This window comes from Pelmatolapia mariae, linkage group LG20 (genome assembly GCF_036321145.2).
Source record: "Pelmatolapia mariae isolate MD_Pm_ZW linkage group LG20, Pm_UMD_F_2, whole genome shotgun sequence".
Lineage (NCBI taxonomy): Eukaryota > Metazoa > Chordata > Actinopteri > Cichliformes > Cichlidae > Pelmatolapia > Pelmatolapia mariae.
In genome coordinates this window covers 26,688,692-26,716,209 of record NC_086244.1, presented here as the reverse complement: position 1 = coordinate 26,716,209, position 27,518 = coordinate 26,688,692, and the positions used below count along the sequence as shown (strand labels likewise).

General features: G+C 41.1%; 1 protein-coding gene across 3 annotated transcripts in view; it reads left to right on the top strand.

Annotated features, from left to right (window-relative positions):
* The first annotated feature begins 5,992 nt into the window (after window positions 1-5,992).
* znf385a (zinc finger protein 385A) overlaps window positions 5,993-27,518 on the top strand; it is a 54,264-nt gene continuing 32,738 nt past the window's right edge. The window contains exon 1 of one of the 3 annotated variants that reach the window (XM_063463788.1): window positions 5,993-6,636. In XM_063463788.1, the coding sequence (XP_063319858.1) occupies window positions 6,627-6,636 (10 nt within the window). In that variant the 5' untranslated portion in view covers window positions 5,993-6,626. Of the gene's footprint in view, window positions 6,637-12,788; window positions 13,126-27,518 lie in introns of those variants that run through there. The other 2 variants (XM_063463790.1, XM_063463791.1) reach the window with 2 other exon arrangements.

The window sequence follows — 27,518 nt, the reverse complement described above, 5'->3', positions numbered from 1 at the left end:
CAAAATAATGAGAATTTAATCGTTTTTCTTCTACTTGCAAAAACCCAGATCAGTTTAATTGTACAAGGATTCAACAAAGGAAATAGTTGTTTCTCATTTTACCTAGCTAGTGTTAGAGACTGGACCCAGTCATTAAGAGCAGGAGTAGCTGAAGTCAATGTGGAGCACAGGTAAGAACTAAATCTAATATCATCTGTCTTCTGCAATGTGTCTTCTTCCGTATAATGATAGAGTATGCTTGACTTCTATTTTTCTTCAATTTTAATTCAATATTGCAGCTGTGTGGTGCAGTTTTTGGGTTTATAAATATGCCTTGTTTATCTCAAATTAGATTATATTTGACAAATATGTGAACAGGTGTGCTTGAAGGTCACTGCTTGAAGGTCTTTCCTTTTCTCAAGTATACATCTGTGGAGATGAGCGCTGTCCTGACAGCTCCACCTGTTTCCTGCTGCTCTCACATCCAGACTGAGCTCCACACGAGTTTGCTCAAATTTCACACAAACATTATTCAAGGAATACATATTTGAGTGAAACTTGTCCCCGTTAACGAGTACACCACTTGTGTTTAACTGTTAGAAAAAAGCTAAATAAAGAATAATTTGCACACTTTCTTGATGATGATGATTGATGATGTATGCACGAAGGGGGCTAGATTTTAGATGTTATCTGGTTGACCCGTGTTGAGCTTTAATAATAGAGGACTGGCTGGAGAGATGATAATTAGTCTAAATAAAAATACACTGCTTATAATGTGTTGGCTTAGAGCAGAATAATGCTAATCATCATAGTAAAATTTCAGTAAATAAGGAGTTGTGATGCAAGTGTGTGATCTGAATATGGCCGGAAAGAGAGGCGCCCTGTGCTCCTGTGGTGCTGGTGTAAAAGTGTCAGGAAAGTGTGAGAGTGTGACAGTCAACAGCGACATTCTCCACCTCCGCAGGCAAGTGTGGATTCACAGGACAGGCACACCCACCTGTGTACACACATCCACATACAGTGTTCTCACAGACAGTAAGTCTCTCTTTCTCTTTCTGTAGGAGACAGTCATTGAAACTTTATTAACTTTCTTTCTGAAAGGAAATCATAACAATCATCTTGATAGTTTGATCAAAAACATGTTGCTAAAAGGTAAAGAAATAAAGGTTGTAAAAACAAGGCTACACGGTGAATTATTAAAATAAAAACAAGCTTAAAACATTTTTATATTTATAGAAATACTCTAAAACATTTCATAGTTTAATTCAAAATTAAGGTAAAAATATGTACACAAGGGCACATGCGTGTGCTTCTCTAATAGTGTGTCTGATCAACTGTTGGAGTCCAACTTAAAGGGAAAAAATGGATTTCATGCTGGTAAGTTATTTTTTTTGTACTGTATCTGGAATGACAGGAAAACATTTTTCTGTTCTTCTGATCTGTGTTTTCTGAAGGGGGACAAAGAATTCAAGCAACATGTTATACGGCTGGCCACATTTCCTGCACACATCCACACCTGATCAATAGTCTAAATTTAGTGGGATGATTATCCCTCACATTTGGAAAGTGATATGCCTGTCAGACTTGCAGGCTCAGGCCAATTCAAGGGGAATGCAGAGGTCCTTGTGCTCCTGCTCAGCTCCACTTACTCACCAGACAGATTGGGTCCCATGACAAACTCATTATTTGGTTAAAAAGAGAAAGATTGCTATTTTCCTTTGACATGGTGACTTATTTGTCACATTCTAAGGCAAAGCCAAAGTACGCTGATGACACCTGCCTGGCCGGCTCATTTTTGACCTTCATAGGCAGCCTCTAAATTCACCACCGCAGTGACGAGAGGCACCCAAAGCCCAATATATGAGCGAGGTTGGGCCTGTATATCAGCATCACCATGCAAAAAACACACTTTAGAAGAAGAAAAGAGAAAACTAACATGTCTGGAGAGTCACATACTGTAGTGCCTGCAGGACTCGGAGATGAAATATGACTTGAATTTATGATCAAAAGAAGCTGCATTTTGACTGTGCTTGAGCTCTTGAAGAGAAGTGAGTTACAGTCACCACTGCAAATTTCAGTGAGCGTAGATTTATTGTGTGTTCCCCCAGTAGGATAGGAAGAGGAAGACTTATCTTGGCATTATTTGAAGGGTTGAGTTAGATGTGCACTCTCTTCCTCAGGTTTGATATACAGTATTTCTCACAGGCTGTTGCTGAACATCATTGGATGAGTATTTATAAGCCTTTCATACTCAGCAGTCATTCCTTTTGTATCTGACACTGGCCTCAACAGCTTTGTCTGTTCAACAAATCTGTTGTATATATTTTTCCACTTGAGTAAGGTGTATCTGTCTCAGTTTGACAGGCTTTAAGGCCGTAACCAGTTGTGTCGGCTTTCTGTTTGGTTCCCTTATTTACTTCTATGTGTGCTGATGTGGCTCTGAGAACATATTAGCCTTTCAGTTTACATGAGATCATTTTACATTTTGGAAGTTTTCCAAATGCTTGTCTAGTACCAGAGCAGATATTCTGTTTATGCTCAAACAGAAGCAAGGCACCCTGTATTAACAGGCTTACACCAATAGAGGGTAGCATAGATTAAACATTAGCAGAATTACTTCTGCACACTTTGGGACTGCACCTTCAGACCTTGAAGGAAAGCAGGTCTTCAAATGTTAGCCTTATATTTTAGCTTAAGGGTTTCTATGGTTACAGTTAGGCTCACTTAAAAGTGATGATAAAGTTCAGTATTAGTCTATTCTGTGTTAGCACTTAAAAAAAAGACTTACCACTTAAAAAATAGAGTTTTATATATAAAAGTCAAAGTTAGCGTAAGCCTACTTTAGATTCAACACAGCGTCCTCAGAGGTAAGTGAAAGCTAGCTGATAGAAACGGCTCAAGAAACAGAGTAAAAGCAAAGTATGTTAAATATTTTGTAAACAAGTTGCAGGATTGTTGATATCATCCTTCAAAACATGGTATATCAAAGCAAATGTTCGGTTAATCATAACAAATCTCAAGAGTAATAAAAATAATCTTAAGAAGAATTTCTATATTATATGAAGTTAACCGTCTTCGAGACTACTTAAATTATTGTACTATTCTTTAATCCTGCCTTATCTCAGCTATTGCACTGACCTATGGGGTAAATTATACAAAATTCAACATACGACACATAACATATGTGCTATTATTATTTTTGCATTACCTTATTATAAATTATTAGTTTGTACAAAAGGTGGGTGTACGACTTTCTTCTTCCTGCACCTTTTAGTTCCCTTTGACCTATGTGTGAAAGTCATTGTGATTTTATAACTTTTGAAATAAAATCAGAAATAATGATAATTATTTTTTTAATCATTGAAGGTACACATTTTACACTTTCTTGCAATACTTGGTTTGTAGCAGTAAAGCACAACTTTCAAACTTGGGAAATCTGACAGTCTCAGGGACACATTTGAATGCAAACAAATTCCTTTAAATGCTTGCTAAAATGACTAGGCACTTTAAAGTTAAAAAACAAAAGCAGTGTCTAGCAGTTAATACCCTGCCAGTTAAATCATTATAATTAATTGCTTGTGTAGCGAACAGATGTTTCAGCTGAATGCAACATTGTGTCTGTTTATATACATGGAGCTCATTTTTAGGAAATTCCCCTCCTCTACGATTAGTTTCTGTAATCGGATCACATCGTTCGTGGAAACATTTTTAGAAAATAGTTTTGTAACTATAGACATGCAAATTAAATATGACCATACTTGTTATTTCCTCCGCTGATTGTGAAGCAACATTAGTGAGTGAAACACCTCTAGAAACACAAGTGGATGGGAGGTGAAATGATGTCAGTTCATTATTCATTATTATCATTCATTATAACAGGTCCCTGGTGGACAACAGAGGCATAAGTGTCTCTCTCATCAAGAGGTGACAGAGATTAGCTTTAGAAGGCTCTATGAACAAATAGAGGAACCAATCGTAGTAGAGCAGCTTCCTCCCTTCTTGCTCTCTTTACACAGTGTTTCTCTACATCACCTTTCTCCAAACATACCAGTCCAATAATACCATCTGTCCTCTCCCCAGTGGCCTTCACCTTATCCCTGAGCTTCTTACCCCTGTCCCCCTCTCCTGCCGTCTGCTTTGGCCTCCCTTCTTCTTCTTCTTCTTGTCTTTGGACGATACAGGATCTCCATGCTCCAATTTCACCCTCTCATCATGACATCCATTAAAGTGGCGCTGGGCCCTGGGCCCCCGTTGGCCCGACAGCACATTAGCTCTCGGCCCATTGAACACCAACAAGGACCGGCTCTGAATTATTGATACCAACACAACTAATGAGGAAACACTATCTCAGCTCTTTTGCTGACACACAAACACACACACACAAATGTTGACGGAACAACTTGCAAGCACAACTATATTAATAACAACTATTGTTCCAGCTGCTAGTGTCCCATTTTCGAAAACTAATATTTTCTGTACTCAGTCCATTTCCTGCAGACGTAATGTATGTCTGCGTGGTTTGTCCAAGGAGCCAGAGGCTAAAATTCTTCTTCTAACCTGTCTGTTCCTTTGCACTTAAAAAAAATGCTTGTTCCACATCAGTAAAGTCCATTATTTTCTCTGCTGGATGTGTAAGATATTGCTTGCAGTTGTGAAAGAGGGAAATTTTCTGTGTGTCTTTAAGAGCTACCATATGTTTCATAATACCAGCAGTTTTTAGTCATTGGATTTTATCCAAACTTAAGAGTCTGTAAGAATTTGCGTGGGTGTTTGTGGCACCTAAGACTGCCAGTGTTTACATACAGTAGCCTAAACGTATGCAGTGGAGCTGCTGTAAAGAGAGGTATTGGAGGTGTCAGCCAGCCTCCTTAGTATTCACTCCAACACCCTGTGACTCACAGCCTCAGCCTGAGAGCGTGAGAAGGGTAGTGGTGGGGCTAGAGATAGAAGAGAAAGAGGGAAAGAGAGAGCAGGACAAGAGGAGGCACAATGAACATCAGGCAGCATTTTCTGTAGCCCCAGGCTCACGTGTTTATATCTGTATGTGTTTGCAAGCATGCCCGCCCAAGGGGATTAATTTTTTGACAGCTTTGTTAAGCCTTCTCTTAAGCGCTGAGCTTCTCAATAACATCGTGGCTGTGTGATTTTCCAAATGTCTCTCTGTGATTCCTCTTCACAAGGGAAGCTGGAGAGAGAGACAGAAAGAGAGAGGCAAAGACTAGTGCTCAACATGACAGCAGGCATTCTTTGAGTGGCTCCTCGGTGTGGAGGAAGTGGACCATAAGAAGCTGGCTGTGAAGCTCCTCTTCATTCACTGACTGCATTGCATTGGTCGATAGTTAAATTTTTCCGCAGCCCATTTTCTGCGTCCGACTCTGTCTGTCTTTGTCTCAATATTCAATCCTTCTGGTTGTCTCTTCTTGTCACTCAACGTCTCTTCATTCCTCTGTCAGTTTGTATTTAGTTTAATCTCTGCCCCTCCTTCTTCTGCTTCCTCCGCTCTGTCGCTTTCTATTTCATCTCTCCTTTTTGCTTGCTCCCCCCCAGTCCCACTCCCAGTCTCAAGTCCATCCCCTTTGATGAAACCACAGATGTTGATAAGAATGTGTAACTTTGTCTGGGTAGGTTGAAAAGATGGAGGGAGGAAAGGGAGAGAAGCACAAACGCGCACAGCTAAAAGGTTAATCCCCTTACAAGTCCACACACACATGGAGTCAAAGGGTAGCGAGGCGGAGGTAATAAACAGCGAATGCAACAGACAGACGCGAAAACCAGGCTCACTGTGAGGGGGAGATGGGTGAGGAGAGTGTGGCAAATAAAAGTGAGAAATTGGTTTTGGGAGACAGCATTTTCAGTCAAGCTCTGTCTCCCCTTCATGACTTCCACTCTGCATGATGACAAGTGCCTGCTGCTGTTCCCATTGGTCGAACCTGCCACCAATCAGAGCAGAGGCATGTAAGGTGCCTTTAGGTTATATCCAATCCCTAAAAAACAAGGAGCAGAGAGAGGGAGAGAAAGCCAGAATGGGAAAGGGAGTTGTGTGCTTCATAGAGAGAGACCAAAGCAGATGTTGACTTTAAAGTAGATCGAACTGCTTTCCTTTTGAAGTGATACAGTAGAGAGGAAACTGGTTGTCAGCTGTTTGTTGGAGACCACACCACAATTCCTCCTGGCTGCTGTGGAGAAGAAGATCTTGGCTCTGTAGTCTCCCCCCCTGCCAGCGTGATTGGCTGTCACACTTTAGGCTCCCCCTTCTCTCTTTTTCTTCTTCACTCTCTCTCTCTCTCTCTCTCTCTCTCTCTCTCTCTGTCTCCTCTGTACTGTCCTGAGGCTTACCTGAGCCACCACTGCAGAAACACAGGACCCCCCTCCTCACACACACACACACACACACACACTTGTGCTGTTTCTCTCTCACACTCAGTTTTTCACCTGGAGAGGGCAGGCGCAAGGGACGGCATGTGCAGCAGCAGCAGCAGTCTCTCCTCACATCTAGCGCTACCTCTCTGAGTTGCCTCTTTCTGGAGAGTGGAGAGCAACTCTGAAAAGACATTTTGGAGCCATTGTACACTTGGAGAAAACAGGAGAGACGGGGGGCAGTGAGGGAACACTTGTCAACCCAGGGACACCAAAGGCAACGCACAGCAATGATTTTGGGTGAGTTGTTGCTTTTTGGTGCATCGGATTTTAGAAGACATCAGTCAGGCTGTTGTATCACTAATCCCTACTTAAACTTGGCCACCAGCAGCTCTGTTTTATTTATTTTTTTAATAGTCTGCTTGGTTTTGATTGCACAGAGACATCTGTCAATACCAAGCGCCTGGGTCAACCTTTAAATTACAGATAGTGTTTGTAATTACGCTAATAGTGTGCCATTTATGTGGCAGGTGTGAGTGATGACATAGAAGGTCAAAGCATTTGCCGCTGGACTGTATCATTATGGTCTGTTTGGTCACATGACCAGACTCCACCACTCTCATGTTCTGTCAGAAGGGGCTAAGTGACAAAGATGGTTTCAGCTGAACTTGGTGATAACTGATGTCATGCAGTTTTATACAAACAGTCAATGCAGAATTCGTGACTTTCTTTTGATGATTTGTTACTGTGGCACTCAATTTCTCCTCAACCTTGCATTGCTGCCATCCTGATTAATGATAAGCGTCCAAGTCATCAAACACATAGCATTTTAAAAAGAAGATTCATTCCTTAGCATGCAGGAGAGTATAGATTCCAGTTACTAGACATTGTTGTGTTGTGAGTCAGCCAGCACTTTCTTCTTTAGTATGCTGGTCTCATAGTGGCCATGTCTAGGAGAGGGGATTCTGTGTGGTCTGTGTGCGCTTCGCATTCGGCTTGTAGATTCATACAGAGGATGGGGAGCTTGCCACTATGATAAAGTCCAGTGATATGACCAATCCACGGTGTGCTGCCCTGTGGATATACAAGGAATATGTGAGGTTTTAAAAGGAAATTCAGCTTGTGAAAATGTTCTAGAGTCTTCTTATTTGTATATGGCCATGACTGTGAAGCCGTGTGTGCTTATTGCCCATGTATTACTTCAAAATGTGTGTGCGCGTTGCCGCACGCTCTCCCGGAGAGGCCACTTTGTTTTAACGCATGCCTGGGCTGATTCAGGCGCAGTTCTGCTTCTCTGCTCTCCCGGCAGGCATGTTTTTCAAGCAGATAACTTTAATGATTATGGGGAGTCATGCAGTCTGAGGTGTGGGAGCTCAAAGTGTGTGTGTACCTGTGAGCTAAAGGTTTTCAACCAGTCACTAAAGTTTTTTAGAACAGCCATTAAAGAGATAACTTTTTCACTTTGTCAAGGTTTTGAATTTTTTTTAATTATTTTTTTTTGTTAAATAGCATTAAAATTTATCTCTATTTTAAGGGTTATATTTTGCGCTTCTGAAGCTAGTTAAAAATGAACAATTCCTCGACTTGAGCCTCATGTAACAGACAAGTACTGTCTTGATCAGGTTGCAGGTGGTAGCAGCTCCCGTAAATGATATTTGGGTAGGATATCTTAACACCAACATTCCCCCCCTCAACTACAATTCTGCTGGTTGAGGTTAAACTTTAGCGTAGTTATTGGAGTGTTTGTATTTGAATTGTGATGGAAGCAATATCACATGGAACGTAACTTCTGTTGTGCAGTAACATAAATTTGGCCTTTGCATAAAGACTGATATCAGTGTTAACTGGTTACACCACAGATCTTTTTTAAATTTTACAGAAACGGTGATAATGAACTGTAGCTCTAACGTTCAAAATCTGTGTGTTTCTCATTGCATCTAATGATTTGTCAAACCTTTCCACTTCACACCTGCTGAAAAAGCTGACCCAAGGCTTCTGCTTATTAAGTTGTCACTCAGATAGCCATCTTTCATTATTTCTGTCTGAACACTGAGATTTTCTCGTGCCTAACATTCTGCTCCATTTGCATGATGATGTGGCTACTGAGTGATTTGACATTTCTAGCTTTCTTCTTCTGAAAAGGGTAATGTCATTGTAATGACCTTTACAATTCTGGCACTGGTTGATGTCGACCTCCAATCAGCAAATTTCCTGATTAAGCTCCCTGATATAAATCTGCAACGTTGTGATAACATATCTCAATTGGAAATGTGTGTCGTTATAAAAATGCAGTTAAAGAAAGAAATGTGTTTTTGAATATGCCTGCGAGAACCGCATGCTCCAGCAATTGTGTCTGCATGGCTACTGGTGTTTTTCTCTTTCCACTGTTTTCTGTGACCTTGAGCAAACAACCTTTACCAGTGCGGCTCTGTCCCCGATGCTGTACACAATTCTATTGTAATTAGCTTTGTCGGCATTCTGGAGGCCTGACAGAGGCTTTTGGCTGCTGTAATAGTAATGACAATTCTGAAGTTGATCATTGCAATGGCAGTGTGCTTATATACAAAGCTGCAGGCAGCCAGCATAGCTTTCTGTCTGCTGTCTGTCTGTCTGGCATGGGCTCTGCACCGAGGTATTGGTATGAGACTGCTGCTGGTCAGTACATGCGTGTGTGCATGTGTGTGTGCGTGCGTGTGTGCATGTGTGTGTTTGTGGATAAAAAGAGAGAGAAACAGCAAGAGAACAATGGCGAGCTAATAACGAACATGATCACTGGGCTCCTGTTAGTGTAGAGCTTCTCAGTTGACTGTGGAGTCATGGTGATCAGCCGCCATGATGTCTAGCACAAACCATCTACGCCTGGAGTGAGTTCCTGGTGTGGAGTCCACATTTAGACAGGAACTGTCTGTATTGCCCTCTTACTGTCACCAGACATTGCATGGTGACTGTCTGACAAGCATTCCTGGTAAAATCTACTTTGTTAGCATCATTGCAAAGTTTTTGGGGGAGGACCTGTCATGTCATGAGCAGTTCATGTTTAAACGTTGCTTCATGTCTCATCTGTCTTGTCTGTTTGAGTCAGATCTGACCTCCCGAGCTCAGGGCCATGCAGCCGATCTGTCTCTTTGTTTTTGTGTTTGAGTGTCCACTCCTACCTCATCTGTCTCCATAAAGTTTATCTTTCTGTTGACCTGTCTGCATAGCTATTGCTCATTCCATTCACCGAGCTCTGCAACCCCCTTCTTTTAATTGACTGCACACACTCACCTGGTTCCAGAGGTCAAGTCAAAGACATAAAAAAATGTGTTTGAGCAGATCAGCAATGCCCCCCCATTCCCATATTCTCCATGACTGTGCTGCTCTCTTTGTTTATGTCAAAGTGACATAGTAATTATAACTCATTAATGAGCCAGATATTTGGTATTCATGCCCCAGTTTTTTTCCTCTATGCTTCTTTGCATATCCAAGATATAAGGGGAATACTTGAGAGCCGCTGGAACTGCAGGATTTCTGCAACCCCATTTTCTACCTTTCTGCAAAGTGGACCTCTGGTTTCACCAGTTTGTTTTGTAGAATATCATGATGCCTTTCAGCAGGAAGAGGTAAGACTATGGCATTGTGCTGTGTGATCTGTGTGATGAGTAGCTCAGTGTGCTTGACCCACTTCACCTTTATAGCTGCTCTGCATACCAAGGCACAGAATAAAAAAGACTTATTCCCATGACAGTAATTACAATATGCCACAAAGGTCAGGGCTGACCTAGCATGTAAGATAAATGTGGCACTCATTTGTAGGGGGACTGTATAATGTGTGTGCAAGGGATATTAGGTGGATATATGTGTGAGCAGGAGCAAGTGGCAGGCTTGCCACTTCTTTCTTTAAGTCTAGCTCACCCCTGGTTTGTGTAGATCCCTCTTCCATCAAAAAGCTGCTAGGTCTCTTCCCCTCCCTGCCTGGCTTTTCTCTGTTGCTCCATTTGTTTATGCTGGAGTGACTGTGTGTCAGCAGGTTGTCAATACTGTCTGTAAGAGACTCTAATGAATAGGCCTGTTATTGGACTGGTGGGATGGAAACCCATTGTGTTTGTTTGTGTGTGCGTGTGTGTGTGTGTGCACGTGTGTGTGTGCACGTGTGTGTGTGTGGCACACTGCGGAGCAGCAAAAGGTAAAGGTGTGTGATTTCCTGACTCCTATGTTTCCACTAGTCTCTCCGCAGTGCCCTGTATTAAAGGGTTTTTTTTTAGTAAAAATTAGAATGATCCTGGAGTAAACATAGTATTTTTTTGTGAGTTATAGTCATAAAGTTAAAAAAAAAAACCCCAGTGAAAATAAAACTGATTTGTGCCGTTTATGAAGCACCCACTAGGGCCCACGGCACCTGCCACCACCACCAAAAAAAACCTGGCGCTTTGCTGCTGCGCTGTGAAGCACAGAAATGCACCTGTGCGTGATTATGGTGTCACATTAGTGCATTCACCAAGGCAAGCTGGCTGACTACTTACTGGGAATCCTGGGGCTACAAGACACCTGGGAGTTGAAGCCTGGAAAATGTTCTGTATGCTTCAACAGTCTGTCTGATCACAAAGTGGAAAGAGGCACAGATGATTCTTCACACTGCAGCTCTCTAGTGTTTTCAAAGAGACAGTGTTGCCTTTATCATGTAGAGGTGTAATATTTTTTGTCATCTATTTTCCTGATGTCTTTGCTTAATTATGCTCTTTTTTTCATGACAAAGCTTACTAATAACTTGATTGCCGATTGTCTTTTATGTTATTTATGTTCGTGAACTGTGACTTTCTTTTCTTTAGGATTTCCTGTGTGCAACACAAAATTGTTAATATGTTTATCCACATTCCCTATGCAAGGAAGCTTAGCATTGCACAGGTGTTCTCTTTTGCTCATACTGGTATTGAATTACCTTGTGTCATACAGCTGCTTTGATGAAAGACTGGAGATCAAAAGCTTTGCTTCCTGTTTAACACTGCACTGCCACTGGTTAAATATTTAAGCAATCAGTGTTTTTACATTACATGAAAATATAAAAATTCACATTTTCAGCTCTCTCTTTTAAGATATATAGATATATATTTATATATAAGGGTTAGTGAATCACAACTGAGTTATAAATTCAAAACAACTCCTGTGAAGATGCTGAGCACTTACATGGCACTCTGTTATGCAATGGTTTATTTTATTCTTCTCTAACATAATTTGAAATACTTGGACTATTAGGACAGTGCAGTGACATAAATCTATAATAATACCATTTTTATATTCACTGCTTGTTGAATTTTTGATTTAATTGCACACGAATTCTGCAAATTAAATTGAAGAGATTTGAGTATGGACCGGAGACATTCAGTGTATACTGTTATTATCTGATTCAGCAGTTTGTATGTCATATATGGAATTGTGAAAAAATTCCTATACTCAAATGTTCATTTGATCTCTTATTCCTTTTGTTTTCTCTTTACTGATCACGCTCATATATAGAAAGAATCAAGCATTTATGATGATGTGATGATCTGATAATTCACTTGCAGTTTTGTAAGGTTCAAACGGCAGCCAAGTGTAAAAAGGTTGAGCAAAGCTAACGTTTGGCTGCGATAGATGTTGCATTAATCATGCCTGTTCTATTTCTGTGTGCTCAAACGAGAAGAGAGTAGAAGTGGAGGGGGAAGAGAAAGAGGAAAGCAGATAGATAAAATGGAGTGAAAAGTGTCCTCATGAAAGAGAATTAGCTCTTTCCAGCTCTGGGGGGGAAGAGGAAATTCCTCTGAGTGCTGTTGAGATAGGGTTTCACACAAAGACAGAAGAGAAATCAATTGAGTTGCAGCAAGGTCATTTCATAGGAGCATGGCTAGTAAGGAGGAAGCTAAAGGGTAGAAGGAGGATCTCCATGAAGCAAGCACAGAATGAGAAGCGGGATTGAGTGAGTAGTGTAGGAGGACTGGGACCTAAGGGATAAAGAAGGAAATGAGCAAACAGTGAGATGAGGAACGCTGGATGTGGGGTGGAGTGACAATTCTTTGGTTACAGCTAGGCTAAAGGGTGAAATCCATGCTTTCTTTTGACAGCAAACATGGAGCACTTCTGTCTCTGTATCATCTGACTCATACCAAGAGGAAATATGAGCAGTATATCTAACATACTGCTGTCCTAAAGCTCTGCCTGAACTTCACTTATAACCACAAGGACATGTCCTCACTATGGTACCTCAGTCATCTAAACAAATCTCACTTTGCTCGACTACATACTGCTGGGCACACAGACTGAATGAATGCTACCAGCGTTTGGTTCCAAGAAGCCTTAAGCTAGCTTTTAATCCTTAATGTTACATGAACAGCTCAAAATAGCTTAAATCTCCACCCCTAACGCCTTCCCTCTGCCAACTAAATCTCTTCCAGCATGTTTAAATGTATGTATAATGCTTGATGATGAGTAGCAGAAAGGCTGGGTGACAAAAAGGCGTCAGTAGGTTGAGCTCCGACCTGCCCTCTGTGGAGTCTTGCCCATTGACAGCTAGTGTAGCTAGAGCTATCAGAAGGGTTTAGCGCAGTCTTGGATGAGTGCCGGGGAAGCCTCACTAGCAGGTAGTTATGGAAACCGCATGGCGTAGGTCTTAACACAGGCGTCTGGTATGCACACCTGTCTTTGAACAAGTTCTCCCCTGAACATGCGGCCCTACCCCTAAGTAGGAAAGCGGGAGGGATGATAAGGGACTCTGCCGGGACCTGCACCACAGCTCCCTGCCCCTGCCTTGGGGGTGCACAGGGAAGGTAAGGAGAGGTATGGATTAGAAGGCTGTAAGGGACGCAGGGGTGAAGAGGTACCTGAGGTCATTCATGTGTGTTTCTATCTGCTGGAGTCGTGTATCTCATAGAAAAAAACACCTTTTTGCATTTATGCATGTAAAGATTTTCCACTCGGCAGCTTTGCCTAATGCAGCAGCAGCAGACACTGTTGTGGGATGCACAGATGGAGGAATGGTTGCTTATATATTTAACATAACTTTCAGCTAACATGCAGTGGCAGTAAATGTAGTTCAAAAGAGAACTGATAAAATGTAACGAATGGAACCGAAGAGGAAGGATGGAAACAAACATTTCCATAAAATTAGCATAGTCAGGATTGGTGCACTTGTCCCAGTGAGACAGGAATTACCACATGAACATAAGCGACTTCACATTGCATTTTTCAAATCTGAATAATGGTGGTTAATGTTTGGGCTTGTAGTGGTTTTGCTTATTAACTGTAGCATGAGACGTTTGACAGTACAGCAAAGCAAAACATTTGCCAGCCCATATGCTATAAAAGTAACATTTCTGCCTCCAGCCTAAATTTTCTCATTTTCACCTGCAACGGTTTGTGTAAATGCGAGGTTTTATTTACAGTAGCAAAAAGATGGCTTTTGTGTTCGTTCTCGGCCAATAATCACCAAGCAGCCACTGCCACAAATCTTCATTAGAAGATTAGCCTGCAGAGAGACAGCTTGTGTGTATTGTTTATTTATTTTGGGGTTTTTTGCTGTTATTAGTGGTGCTGCATACACCAACATCAGCCTTGGTTTCAGACTGCTGCCAGTTAAAATTTGTGAATATGAGCGAAGTTCACCTGAGACTCGCAGTCTTCAAAACACATGCACACCAACAGTCTGTCCTTGTGGTGTTTTATTTTTCAAATCCTTACCCTCCTCTGTCTGTCTGCATCTTTCCCATGCATATGCTCAAAACAATATATATATATAATGCTGTCAGCTTGCTCTCTTAAGGTGCATCAGCTGCCCAGTAGGTACTCATACTCAAGACAGAACAAATTAAGGTCACAGCAGGGAGAGGACAATGCCATGTGTGTCTGTGTGTGGGTATATATGTATATTTATATATATATATATATATAGATCTATATCTCTCTCTCTCTCTCTCTCTATATATATATATATGTATATATATATGTATATATATATATATATATATATATATATATATATATATATATATATATATTTTATTTTTTTATTTATTTTTTTTTTTCCTTTTCTGACCTCCAAACAGTGGCATGACTCCAGAGAGTGGTGTTATCAAATGGCTCCTGTCCCACTCAGAGGACACTGACCCTCACTGCACCATTTTGCGGGATAAAAGGTGCCATCCCCCACATTTGACTTTAAACTAGGAAACAGAGTGACGACTGAAGACCGTGGTATTAAATTTCCCTTTTGTGCCTGCGATTGTTGTTTCTCATCCTCAGCTATTAGTTTCACTGTACCTCTACTAAGAAAACCTATTGTGTTTAATGTTTAAATTTAATAACACTTTCAAAGCGGTGCCAGTTTCAGCAGCACCTGCTAAAAACAGAAAAATAAAACCTTTTCTTGAAATTGCCTTTTTTTTTCTTAATTCACACACCATACTAGATAAATGAAAAAGGTAAGAAAGAAAGTAAAAGAAGGACAAGCTGGAAACTGAAGCATCTTCTATCATCTGCAATCAGCAGTGTTGGGAAGGTTACTTTTAAAATGTATTCCACTACAGATTACAGAATACATGCCCCAAAATGTATTTTGTAACGTATTCTGTTACGTTACTCAATGAGAGTAACGTATTCTGAATACTTTGGATTACCTATTATATTATCATGCTTTTTACAGCTACATGATTGTACTATTGCTGTGTGAATTATTACTTTTACTGAAGGTTACTCGCCATACAAATACCGACTAGATTTTTAAATCTTAATATAAAATGAGTAACAGTAGGGTGGACATTAGGTAAGGCTGCACTTTTTGCAGTGATCTCGTATAGAAAACTGTTTCAGGCGTATATAAAACAGGTCCGCGGCTCTGAACCGTAGTAAAGGGACCTCTGGCTAATACATCGGGTTCCGTGTTGGGCTCGTAGCCGAAAAATAGCTTTACTTTGTTGTCTGGGTCAGCTTTGCTAGCGAGAGACAGAGAGAGGCGTTGAAAGGCTGCTCCAACAGAACTTATTGTTTCGGAGGAAAACACAAAAAAAGTGTACAGTTGAGTCTTAATAGCGTACTTACAACTGGGCTCGTCAGGCACTCTTCTTGGCTGCAGTGGTTATTATTATATTTACATGCTTCCATCTCCCGTTTCTGCTCGATGACAGCTCGTACTTTTCCACTCTCCTTTTTCTCCCTCCGTCGCTCACAGACACATAACGGGTATGGCAGTCCATTCTCCCTGCAGCACAGACTACACTGCCCATGAGGCTACATTCTTTAGGCCTATGCCTGTAACACTCTGCCTATTGCCTTCATATTAAATAATTTTTGTGAATATTTTTAAAAAATATTTCTTCACGTCATTATGCGGGCCGCAAGTAGAGGTGACATGGGTGGCGAGATTGAGACACAGGCATTAGAGCCTCTTAATGCGTGTTTTGTTTGGGGCGTGGTAATCAAAAATAGAGAGGGCATAGCCGAACATATAAAACAGGAAAATACCGCCGTGTAATCCCTTTATTTCAGCAAAGTAACTGTATTCTGAATACCACCTTTTTAAACAGTAACTGTAACGGAATACAGTTACTCATATTTTGTATTTTAAATACGTAACGGCGGCACATGTATTCCATTACTCCCCAACACTGGCAATCAGTTTTATTCTCCTTCACTAAAAAAATTAGTCATATTGTCCATATATGTGTGGGTCCTAACTACCACATTGTGGACCTCGACCCGTAGCTGCTAACTGGTTAGTTTAAGTGTTTTCACATCACACACCTGAATGCTAAAATTATGACACTTTAACAACTAAACTCCTCTCTAAAAATATTTAAAAAAACCCTTTTGATTCCACTGTTTTATCCTTTATCCACTGGCAGTTTTTCACCCGGCCCTAAGCATGAAATACTTGACCCATTTCACTAGAAACCAAAGATGACTATTGATTTTAATCATTTTAGACCAGCCTTGTATTCTTCAGAGCGCTGAAACAGGGCTGGTCAAAGTAACTAATGACCTTAACAACAGCCAACTGTTCGCTGCTAATTTTCCTCAATTTTTGCCCAGTCTTCAGTCAGTCTGAATCATGCAGATTTATTGGACAGTCTTTTTTTTTTTGGCAAATGGGACTCATTTGTTAATGATAAATGTTTTTTTCTTCACCTATGCCGCCCACGTGATATGTTCCAAAAGCCTCTATCCATAGCCATTTCCCCCCCTCTGTTTATATGCTTCCACTCGAGCATATTATTAGAAAGCACAGTATTGATTTTTCTTTTCTATTTGTATGTGCTGCATCTTCTACTGCAGCTTCCATTTAAAATGACTATACAAAGCAACCAAAAACAACCAAATCTGTCATCTTGTCTCTCTGATTACTGCCATTCTGCACACTAGCTGGACTATTCAGCTTTATTGTTCTGTTGATCTTCATGCTGATCTTCAAAAGGTCTTAGTTGCTTTTTTAAATTGTCACATCTAGATTATTGCAACTCATTATATTGGATTGTAAGATTTTGATTTTGTTGATCATTTTAAAGCACTTGGCTGCAGCTTTACAACCATGTGTGAATCCTAAACTCCTCAGCTAGGGTTTTTATTTCTATCCATACCTGTTTGCTTCTTTTCTTATTAATATTTTTATTAATATTTTAAGTAGCTTCTATTCTTTTATGTAATGGTGAGTTTAATGCAAAATCATTATTATTCCTACAGTATTTGTATATATAGTTGTATATTTATTTAATTCTTTCCTGCCACTGCATGGACTGATGGATGAATGTATGAAGTGATAGATTTCTTGTGGTTTTATTCTATTTATTTTGCTCCTTTCCATCCACCTACCAACTCTTGACATGAGGTTGCTGGGTTATCACACTGGCTGGTCCTGGTGGGTCCATAAGTTCCAGAGGGCTTGTCTCTGCCAACCAAAGCCTCAGACCTCCCCTCAAGGGCAGTATCGTATTCTGCCTGACTGTGCGTGCCTGTGTAATCCATAGCTGCAGGGAGAGTGACCTTCACAGCAGGCAGCCTCGCAGCAGGTTGCGTCGCATGGGCTCAGGAAAGAGGACAGGCTGGACAAAAAGGGTGCTGAGGGCAGGACACAGCAGTTCTTAGATAATTAGCCTTTCTTGTTACATTTTTCTACATGTTGGTTCTTCTTTTCCTAAAGGAGCAGATATATATTTTAGAACATTACATTTCAGGGGGACATGTTTTGGTGTTTCCTTTAAATACATTCCCTTTAATTGCTCTAAATTACAGTGAGTGCCATTTGTTTTCGGCCCTTTAAAAAGACTTTTGTATCATTCACTTTGTGCCACAGATATTAGGTCCCATGGGTTTAAATAGTGGAATGCTCAATCTTGAACATTATGAGGAAATGGATTCATCACCACCTAGTCTGTCTTAAAAAAACTTCCTGCAGTTTGCTCTGTCTCTAGGACAAAATGCTATTTATGATGTAAAATTTGCTGTCTGCGTCCAGTGCACACTCCTGAAGTAAAGGAGAAGCCACAGCCGGGAAAAAGTTATTGACAGTTATGGGAGGAGATGACGCAGCCAAATAAGTCTCTGCTCATGAATGATGCATGTCCTCACTGGCCCTGACGGAGAAAGAGAGTGAAGCTGGATGACAGCTGGGGTGCTGTGTGTGCATGGTGCAGAACAAGGTGAGACTCTTTACTGTACAGCCCAGCGCCCTCCCTTCCTGTCTGTTCCCTCTTTCCTTCCTTTAGTTTCTCTTATCCAACTACACACAAATATACACAAAATTGGGAGGCGGAGCTGTTACTCTCCACAGTCTTCGGTGTTCCTGTATAACCAAACACTGACCTTTACAATGCTCTGATTTCCTGCGTTCTCCTACCCTTTGCTCTGTCACTCTTAGAGACCCGCTCTCTTTTCTCTCCCTCTCACGGAGCCCCTCTTGTTCATCAGAAACAATCATTGTGTTTTTCATCTCACTGCCCTGCTCTGCCGCAGTCTGAGCCTCCAATAGCAGGATGGAGAGAGATGAGAGTAAAGGGGGTGGGTGTGGGAGGTATGCAGCATGCAGGGCACAAACGGGAAAGTCTACATAATGGTTTGTTGTCGTCATCACTGTAGCGTCACAGCTGTCTATCCTTTTAGCAGCAGCTAGAACACAAACGCGCAGTCTGCATCATCGGCGTGCCATGGAAACTCAGTATAAGAACAGAACCAGACATGAGAAAATTACACCTCTGATTTAAGAACTGTGTAAAGCTGTGGTCAAACCTTTAGAAACTACAATAGCAGCCTTCGATAGACACATGATTTTTGGTCACAGTGCAGATTTTCAACAGAGCACGTTTGCATAAAATGGGGAATCAAATAGAACTGAAGAGAGTTGTGTTATTTTGTTGTTGTCTTGTAAACCATTGTGTCATCTGGTTCTCTTGGTCTTCTTCTTTAGATAAATGCACCTGCATACATATGTCAGCATTGACCTTAGGGGTTGCATCAATTGTCACAGAATCTGAAAATCTCACGTGTCCTGTTTGCTATGTTTGAGACAGTTGGGAACTGGTATTACTTGGAGGATAATTGCTGGTGACAAACTACCTTTTCAGACATGGCTACATTGACTTGGATAGAGTATTTGTCCAAGGGAACCTAACAGTGATAGATCTAAACACTTTACTAACGGACCCAGCGAGCATCTGAATAAAACATTGTGCATGGGAACCACATCACTGGGGAAAGCCATTAATTCTCAGATTAGTAGCAAGTGGCTAATGTAGTCCATCACTGTGTAAAGCCGCGTAGCCCTGCACCACCCAAACAAACACATCAATCTGACTAACAGTGTGTGTCAACATGCTCCTTGATTACCATGCTAATCCCAGAGCAACCCACAGGAGCCCAAAGGAGATCATTAAAATCTGACATGCACACTTGAATATAGCTTCAACTCAAAATTTATTTTTTACACACACACACACACACACACACACACACACACACACACACACACACACACACACACACACACACACACACACACACACACACACACACACTTTCTCTAATATTCGAAGTTTACAGGCCATAGGTAAAGTGGTGTTCATGACAATGAGTTCAATTTAAATGAGTGCTCCCGTTGTGCGTTGCTATTGCACAGATTCCTCCGTACACAGAAACAAATGATGCATCTCAACAGTTGATATTCAGGCGCAGATGTCATGTAAATGTGTTGTGAGTGTCAGAGATTTCGTGTTGTGTTAGTGGAGCAGAGTATGCCTGGAGGGTGCAGCAGGATGAGGGTGTGCGTATGTGTGCGCACGATTGAGTGTCTCTGTAGAGTGCTTAGTCTTTAGGTGTTCTGTGTTTTAGGCTCAAGTTAAGATCATTTAGAAAATGTAAAGTTTTAGGATAATAAATAGCCGAAATGTTGGTTTCATGTATAACAAGAAAAAGGGAGGCACGTATAGTGCGGGGTAGGTATTTGACCTGGTTCAAAATACTATTTAATATCAAACCACAGTGTTCCTGTGAAATAATGTTGCAACTTAGCTTTCCTACCTGATAAAAAAAACACGTTCTGTCAAGAGCAATGTGTTTTTATTGGAGGAATGCAGACCCTGTCTGTACTCTGTATTCCCTGTCTCCTAAAAAGTTTTCATATAACTAAAGAAACTAAAGTTCTCAATTAACTTGGAAGAAACACTATTTTTATCTAGACCTACATTTGTAATCAACACATCTTTTCCATTTATGGTTTTGTTTTCCTGCTGCTGCTGCTCCTTTTTTATATGACTAAACATACGTCAAATGGAGCTGCGTTCTTGTCTCACATAACTCAGAAAATGGAGGAAAAGCTTCAAATGTGACTAGCTTTATAAATAGCTCCATTTTATTTTGAGCAATGATCTTTTACTAAGCTCACCCAACTAGTTTCTGTGCCTAAGTCTAACCGAAGAGTGTGTGAAAATAAAACTTGAAAGTATTTATGAGGACCCAAAAGGATTGGTGAAATAGATACTGATATTATCTATAGTAAATATACTAGAATCGCAATGGGATGTGATGAGGAAAGCAATGTTGCAATGTTGTGCGCTTTTGTGTTGTGCATCCTCCTTTGCTTGTGAGACATCTTTCATTGTCACCTCGCTTCCTTAGGATTGGAAATATGCTGCCACTGCACATGGTAATCTCACACATACACACACACATGCACACGCGCTCACCATGGTACCATTGGGCTGTCTTCCAATGTTAATACACAGGGCTGACGATGCTGTGGGACTGCGTGCACGTCACACTGTCACAGCATAGCAAAGGAATAGAGAGCGAGGGAGAAATGGAAGGAGGAGGATTAATTTTGGATGCATGGCATGTGGAGTTAAGATAACCATCTTTTTCTGTGGCTCTTCTCCACCACATGGTTTGTTCAATTACCATTTACTGCAGAGACAGAGAAGGGCAGATAGAAAGAGAGGGAGAGAGGGGAACAGTGAAAGGGAATAGCGGGAGCCATGGAGGAGGTGGAGGGGAGGCGCTCAGTGATGCACGGGATGAGGAAGTAGACGTGAAAGAGTTGGAGAGAAGGGAGTGAGTGCAAAAATAGAGGAAGACAATAAAACCATTCTGTAAAGGGGTAAGGAGAGAGCATAGGACACGGAGAGGGACATGTGGTGTGCACAAACGCGTCAGGGAGAGTGTCACGTCCTTACCTGACACGACTCTACCAGCGACAAACATAACATTTCTGCATCATGGTTTGATTGTGTAACAGCTTCGTAAAAGCAGGGCTTCTGTTATGAAACGCTGCCACTGTTTTTGCTTTGATAAGTGTCAAAAGCTGCGAGTGTAGCTTAAAAAAAATTACTTATTCAAACAGACTATTCCCACTGCTCTGCATGGGGTACCAACTGTACCAAATTGAGATATTCTGAGATGGAGCTCGATCCACCACCCCCTCTCATCTCCCCCTTCTTTCCAGCATCCCCACTTTTAAATCCTAATCCCTCCCTCCTTATCTTTCTTCAACCCTCCCCCCCACAACTATTTTCTCCCTCTCTGTCTCTCTTTCTCTCTGTGTCTCTGGCTTTCTCTGGGTCCAGTATATGGAGCAATTACAGAGATGATATCCACTGTCAGTCAGCGGCTCACAGATGAAGCTGGGCCTCTTTAACATGCTAATGGAACGCCAGATTCAATCAGGGCTTTGTGTGGCAGAGGGGAGGGCAGTGCCGCTCATTAAAAAATAAATCATAATAACAAAGAGGCCCGGGCAGCACAGGCAAGTAGCACCTACACTGCAGCATCGGACTTGGTTTTCCTCTGCTTTCTCAGAGCCCTCTCCTTGACTACTGTCCCTCTCTTTATGAGATTATGTCAAATCAGCACTTTGTCCTATCAGGCTTTGTTAATCTTTCTCCCGCTCTTGTCACTGTGTCGGATATGTAAATTTTGGAAAATTTTACAGAGAGAAGCTAACATCTCTTCCTCCCATTTATAGTCTTTGTGATAAGATGAGCAAAACTGGAGCTTCTCCATATGGAAAAGAAACTGAAAGAAGAAGAAAGTAGTTTATTATTTATATGTATTTTATCTCTGAATATCTCTTTGGCTATATACCACAGTTAGCTCAGGAACGTGGCTCCTTTTGTCATTTTGCACATACAACATTAACTTTGGTTTCTTTTTTAGTTAAATGGGAGTTTTAGTTGGACTCCCATTTGCTGGAAACATTTCCCAGAGATTTTGGTCCATATCGACATGAAAGCATCACACAGTTACTGCAGAGTTGTAGACTGCACATCCATGATTTAAATTATCCACACACATTTTAAAGGCGCTCTACTGGTTTGAAATCCAATGACTGTGGAGGCCATTTGTGTACAGCCAACTCATTGTCATGTCCGCAAAATCAGTTTGAGATGATTTAAGCTTTGTGACATGATGTGTTATCCTGCTGGAAGCAGCTGTCAGAAGACGGGTACACTGTGATCATAAAGGAATAGACATGGTCAGCAACAATACTTAGGTAAGCTGTGGCATTTAAATGATGCTCAGTTGGCTGACGGGCTCAAAATGTACCAAGAAAATATCGCCAACATCATTACACCACTACTAGCAGCCTGAACCACTGATACAAGGCAGGATGAATCCATGGTTTATGTTGTTTATACCAACATTTGTTATCACAGTAGACAAGGCAACAATTCATCTAATGTTCTGTTTTAATTTTAGTGAGCCTGTGCAGACTGTGCCTAAATGGACAGAGTTAGTGTCATGTGATTTCCTGATTTGAGTAAATATATGCATCAATGAGCAGTTGAACAGGTGTACCTAATAATGTGGCTAGTGAATGTATTGATAAGCATGAGCTTAAATTAAATAACTTGAAAAAAGAAAGAGGGGCCACATGTATAAGTCATACAGGACATGCAAGCCTTACATGAAACATAAGCATTTACTATTAGACAGCATGATAAATGCTTTTTATTTCTATTTCTTTTGCATATCGATAAAGACATTTATTGACCTTTTTGGATAGATCTCTCCTAAAAAGCAAAAAGGTGTACTTTTCTGCCTGATAAATTGATGTGTATGTTTACAAAAATATAATTCTACCAAACTGAAGGTAAAACCTCTTAAGCGCCTTACAAAGTCAGAGAGGATATTGTACAACTGATGACCAAATTGATTTAGATGCATAAGCCTTGCCAGGTTACCCTTTAGTATCTTATGGCTCTCCAATTGGAAGCCAGTGTTGCTCATCTCCAGGTGTCCCTGCTACCCTGTTGTAGATTATGATTGAACACAGCTACAGTAAGGTGTCGTCAAATGTCAGCGTGAATGTTTGCTTCACAAGTCTTTTGCTTCACAGGGACGAAGCTCTGATGTAATTCAGCTGTCACATTTAACAAGCATATTGCACCACATTCAGTGTCTGATATTCTCATTACTCTCATTACCATACTGCTTTGGATTGCTTCTCAAAAGCCAAGCGCTCCTTTTATCCATAATGCGCTTTGTTTAAGATCTCTCCATGGAGGTGTGATTCATGGATGCTCAGTTCCTCTTTATTCATCATGCATCAACACTAAAAAAAGAGAGGCAAGTTTATGTGTGTGTGTTTGAGTGTGTGCCTTTTGTGCTTCACATTTCTATAGACCAAAGATTTATTATAGCCAAGATCAACCTGAGCTCACTGAATAATGCATCACCTGCTATCATGGAAAAATATGCTGAATATGTCTCAGCTGAGCTTAAAGGTGTGGAAGTGGGTATGAAAAGTGTAAAGCTCGCTCTCGACTTAGCTTGTAAGTACGAGACAACCAAAGGAAAGCATTCCTCTCAGCTTTGACAAACGAGCTTGGGTCTGGTTCACAGAGGTTTCCCTTTTTCATAAAGTGAGCACTGCCATGGGAATTAGCATCCATGCGGGGTGTTTTTGTGTGGCCAAATTTATATTAAAAATCTCTTCAAGAACTTTTTCAGCTCAGCTTCTTGAATTTCAGAATTTCAATTTTATGCCTAAAATTGCTTTGTGGCTTGCCTTCCATATCTGACTGTAGTTCTTAAAAAAAGTGGGGTGATGAGTTCTGATTTAAACAAAATTGTCATTTCTCGACCTCAATGACAAATGACATTACAGCAGAGACCCCAGAGCACTTAAAGAGATTGAGCCGTGGTAGGATTGCTCAGAACTGGACAGAGAGGCGCGTGTTAGAAGACATGCTCGTTAGTTATCATATTCATAGAAATGGCACTGCAGGCCTGAAATGAAAGCAGCGCTTGTCAACCTCATAAAGTATCCTCCCCCACTCTATTAGGCTGATAGCATATTGCCCTCCATCCTCCTTGGGGAATGGAAGTCGGTGAAATAGAGTGGCAAACACAAGCAGGGGCACATTATGGTTGCTGCTCCTCAAACACTGCAGCTATATAGTGTTTAACTCCCAGCCTCCTCCTTCCTCCAAGTCATCATGCCTCCTTCCTTTCTCTTCCTTTGGGGTGGGGGTCTAATCTCAGAGAGAATCTCATGCCTTTGTCGATCTCCTCCGAAGTGTATTTGGGTTGATCCACCTGTTTATTGTTGAGTGATAGAATTCCATACCTGAGGGCACCAGTCTCTGAGCGGTGCATGGGAATGAAGTCACAGGCTATTGTTCCACCTGGGTGTGTGACTTGAGCCCTGAACAAGGGAAGAAAGGGAGGAGATGGGGTGGGGGGGTGTGGGTTTGGGTGGGGGCTGGGTGGCATGGAATAAATGGGAAAATGGGAGCAAGGAGGAAAACAACAAACAGCCAAAGACAGGTGGAGAGAAGGGAGATAGAGGAGGTACATGCTCCAGTGTGCTTCCTTCCCAGAAGAACGCCATCTTGTCATCCTGCCTTCTGTCCCTCCTCTCCCTTTTCTGCATAGGTGTAAGCGGCTGTTAAAACAGTAAATCAGTCTTTTTCAAGAGACACAACAAAGCAATGCCCCCCTCTCCCCCTCACCATCCAGCATTCCAACAGTCCATCCATCACTGACTCAGACTTTGCCTGCAGCTAGTGATACTCAGATGCATCTCCTCTGGACAGCAACTGTGATCATCTTACTAGCCTGACTTTTGGCAAGGGGAGGAGCATTCATTACAAAAGAAACTATATGAAAAAGATAGAAACCTGAAAAAGAATGAGAACAGACAGCAGACAACTTGAAGGGAAGCATGGAGGAATATAGAATTTTCTCAGAATGTTCTCTTAGCTTTTATAAAAGTGTTAAAAATGTTAAGGTTTGATCCCTGTAATTGCTCACATTCATGTCACAGTTGTCAGTTACAACTGACCAAATACAAAATGCAACTGCACAGTATTTTTCTTTGTCTCTTTTAGCTCCACAACAAATATCTTTTGATGATCAAACGTGACTCTGAAAAGATTGTCACCAGCTTCAAACGATGGCAGCTTATAACATCAGTATAAATTCAGAACAGCTGCAGTGTATTATAATGAAGGGTTACATCTCAAATAGTGAAAACCCCTTAGGAGCTTCATATAGTGCATATAAAACAGCAAAGCTCACTCTTTGTAAAGAGTTCATGTATACAGGCAGAAATTATTTAAGACCGAGATTTGGTGGCTTTTTATGAGAGTTACAGCAACATAAAATATTTTTGGCTTATTTGTAGAAGCCTCAGTTCTACAAAAAAAAAAAAAAAAAAGACTGAATCTGAAATTAGTGGAAGCAAATTGCTGTGCTTTGCATTTACCATTAAAGGTGCTTAAGCACTTAGTAGTTTAACTGCCTTTATTTGCATCAACACAGGTGATTCTATACTTGCTCGGTTTTTGTGTTTATATCTTTATATCCAATCATTACTCATAATTAAGTGATGATACTTTCATTTCAAGTGAGGCTGCAAAATATTGCACCAAGCATGCATTTTATGTTTTTGTGCCCATGTTGAACTGGGCCTATGGCTTAAAGTTAGAAAATAAATTCAAACTGATTCCCTGACGAGGGCAGCCACACAGAGAGTGTGTGTTTGCACATAGAGTGTTTGTGTGTTTGCTTTATGCTCCCATTTTGACCCTGTGTGCCTTGTCTCTAGCTTCTGCCTGTGTTGAATTGCACAGCAGTGTTCGCTCTGTGTTCTCATCATCCCTGGCTGTCCCCTCCCATTAACCCTGACAGCTATTCGTCTGTCATTATTGACCTCAAAACAGCACAAACGCTCACTGTCATCGCAGACACTCGCACACACACACACACATAGACAGACATGCGCAGACTACACACTTGCTATGCCTTGCCCTGAAAAATCATTTTACGCTTGTGCTATAGTTCAAGTTAAATTACATAGCACTTTTTATGACTGTCGAGATAAATATCACACTGGAATGCAATGAGTCTCAGGCCAATTCAGACTTATTTTCATTAAGTTAGTTCCTCCTTCTGCCCTGAATGGTTTGGTGCAGGTTGTAACATGAGAACCAGCAAGTGGCTACCCCACCAAAGTGTTTAATTTTAAGTGTCATCATTGATTTAAGGTGGAACCACACAAAAACTGTATATTAATCATGTCAAGTAACAGAGAAACATCATTTTATTGGACCACCTTTACTGGGAAATTTTTTGGGAGATTTGACTTTCTAAAGCTGATGAAAGCCCTAAAATATATACACTTAAAGTCCGTGTAGATAGATAGACCATCCCACTTGATCTTTGTTCATGCATGTCTATATCAGTGTGTGAGTGCCTCTATCTACGCATACCCTGCAAAAAAACAAAACCCAGTAGCCTCCAAAAGTTCAGTTGCCAGCAGGAGATTTATCTGAAGGATTAAAAGGGTGTGCATCTGCTTCTGTGGATCAAGCACGTGCACTGGCCCTCGTATGTATTCTGGGCAATTCTGGACACTGGGTAACACTGAGTTGTAGATTGGTAGCTGGGGGTAGGTAGGCAGGGATCTCAGATGCAGGCTGTCTTCACCTCATTCCATGCCATTATTTTTGCATTATACCTCCTCCCCTAGTGCCCATCTTTCTTCTCTCCATGACTCTTGGAATCCCCAGTCAGCTCCTCTGCGTCTAACGAAGAGACAGACTGGCAATTAAATCCTCCCAGCCTTGATTCAGCTACTTAGAAGAGATCAACGTGGGATCTTTTGGGGGGCTTTTTAAGGCCTGCCACTGTCATATTATCTCAATAGGGTGTCATTACCATCCCATCCAGGCTATCATTAAGCACAATATTCCCCTCTGGGAGAGACGGAAGGTTTACCTAGCTGTATATCAAGTATGTCTAGTGCATGTGGGATTTTTTTTTTCTGAGGAGAAAATATGTGCCCAATTTTATTTGTAATATTTTAAAGGAAAGCTTGGCTTTTAGTAGATCTTGAGTTCCCTGATCAGATTGGAAAAGACAAGACTTTCTGGTGTGCATTTGTGTGCTCAGGATGTGGATGATGAATTCATGTTTGTTTGTACAGTGACCTAAAACTGCATGTAAAGCATGGATCACTCAGTGGAAGCTAGTTTAACTTTGTTTGACCTTCAAGTTGCTGGCATTTTTTTTATTTGAGCCACTCAAAATAAAATCATACATGCTGCAGCATGTACTTTTCTTGTACTTTGCAGTACAATTACAGTAAAAATGTGAAACAGCTCTTCTCCAAATTGGTAGGTTTGGTTAAAAAAATCTAACAGACCTACAATTAGCAGAGAAAATTTAAGCTTCTGCCACCAATGCAG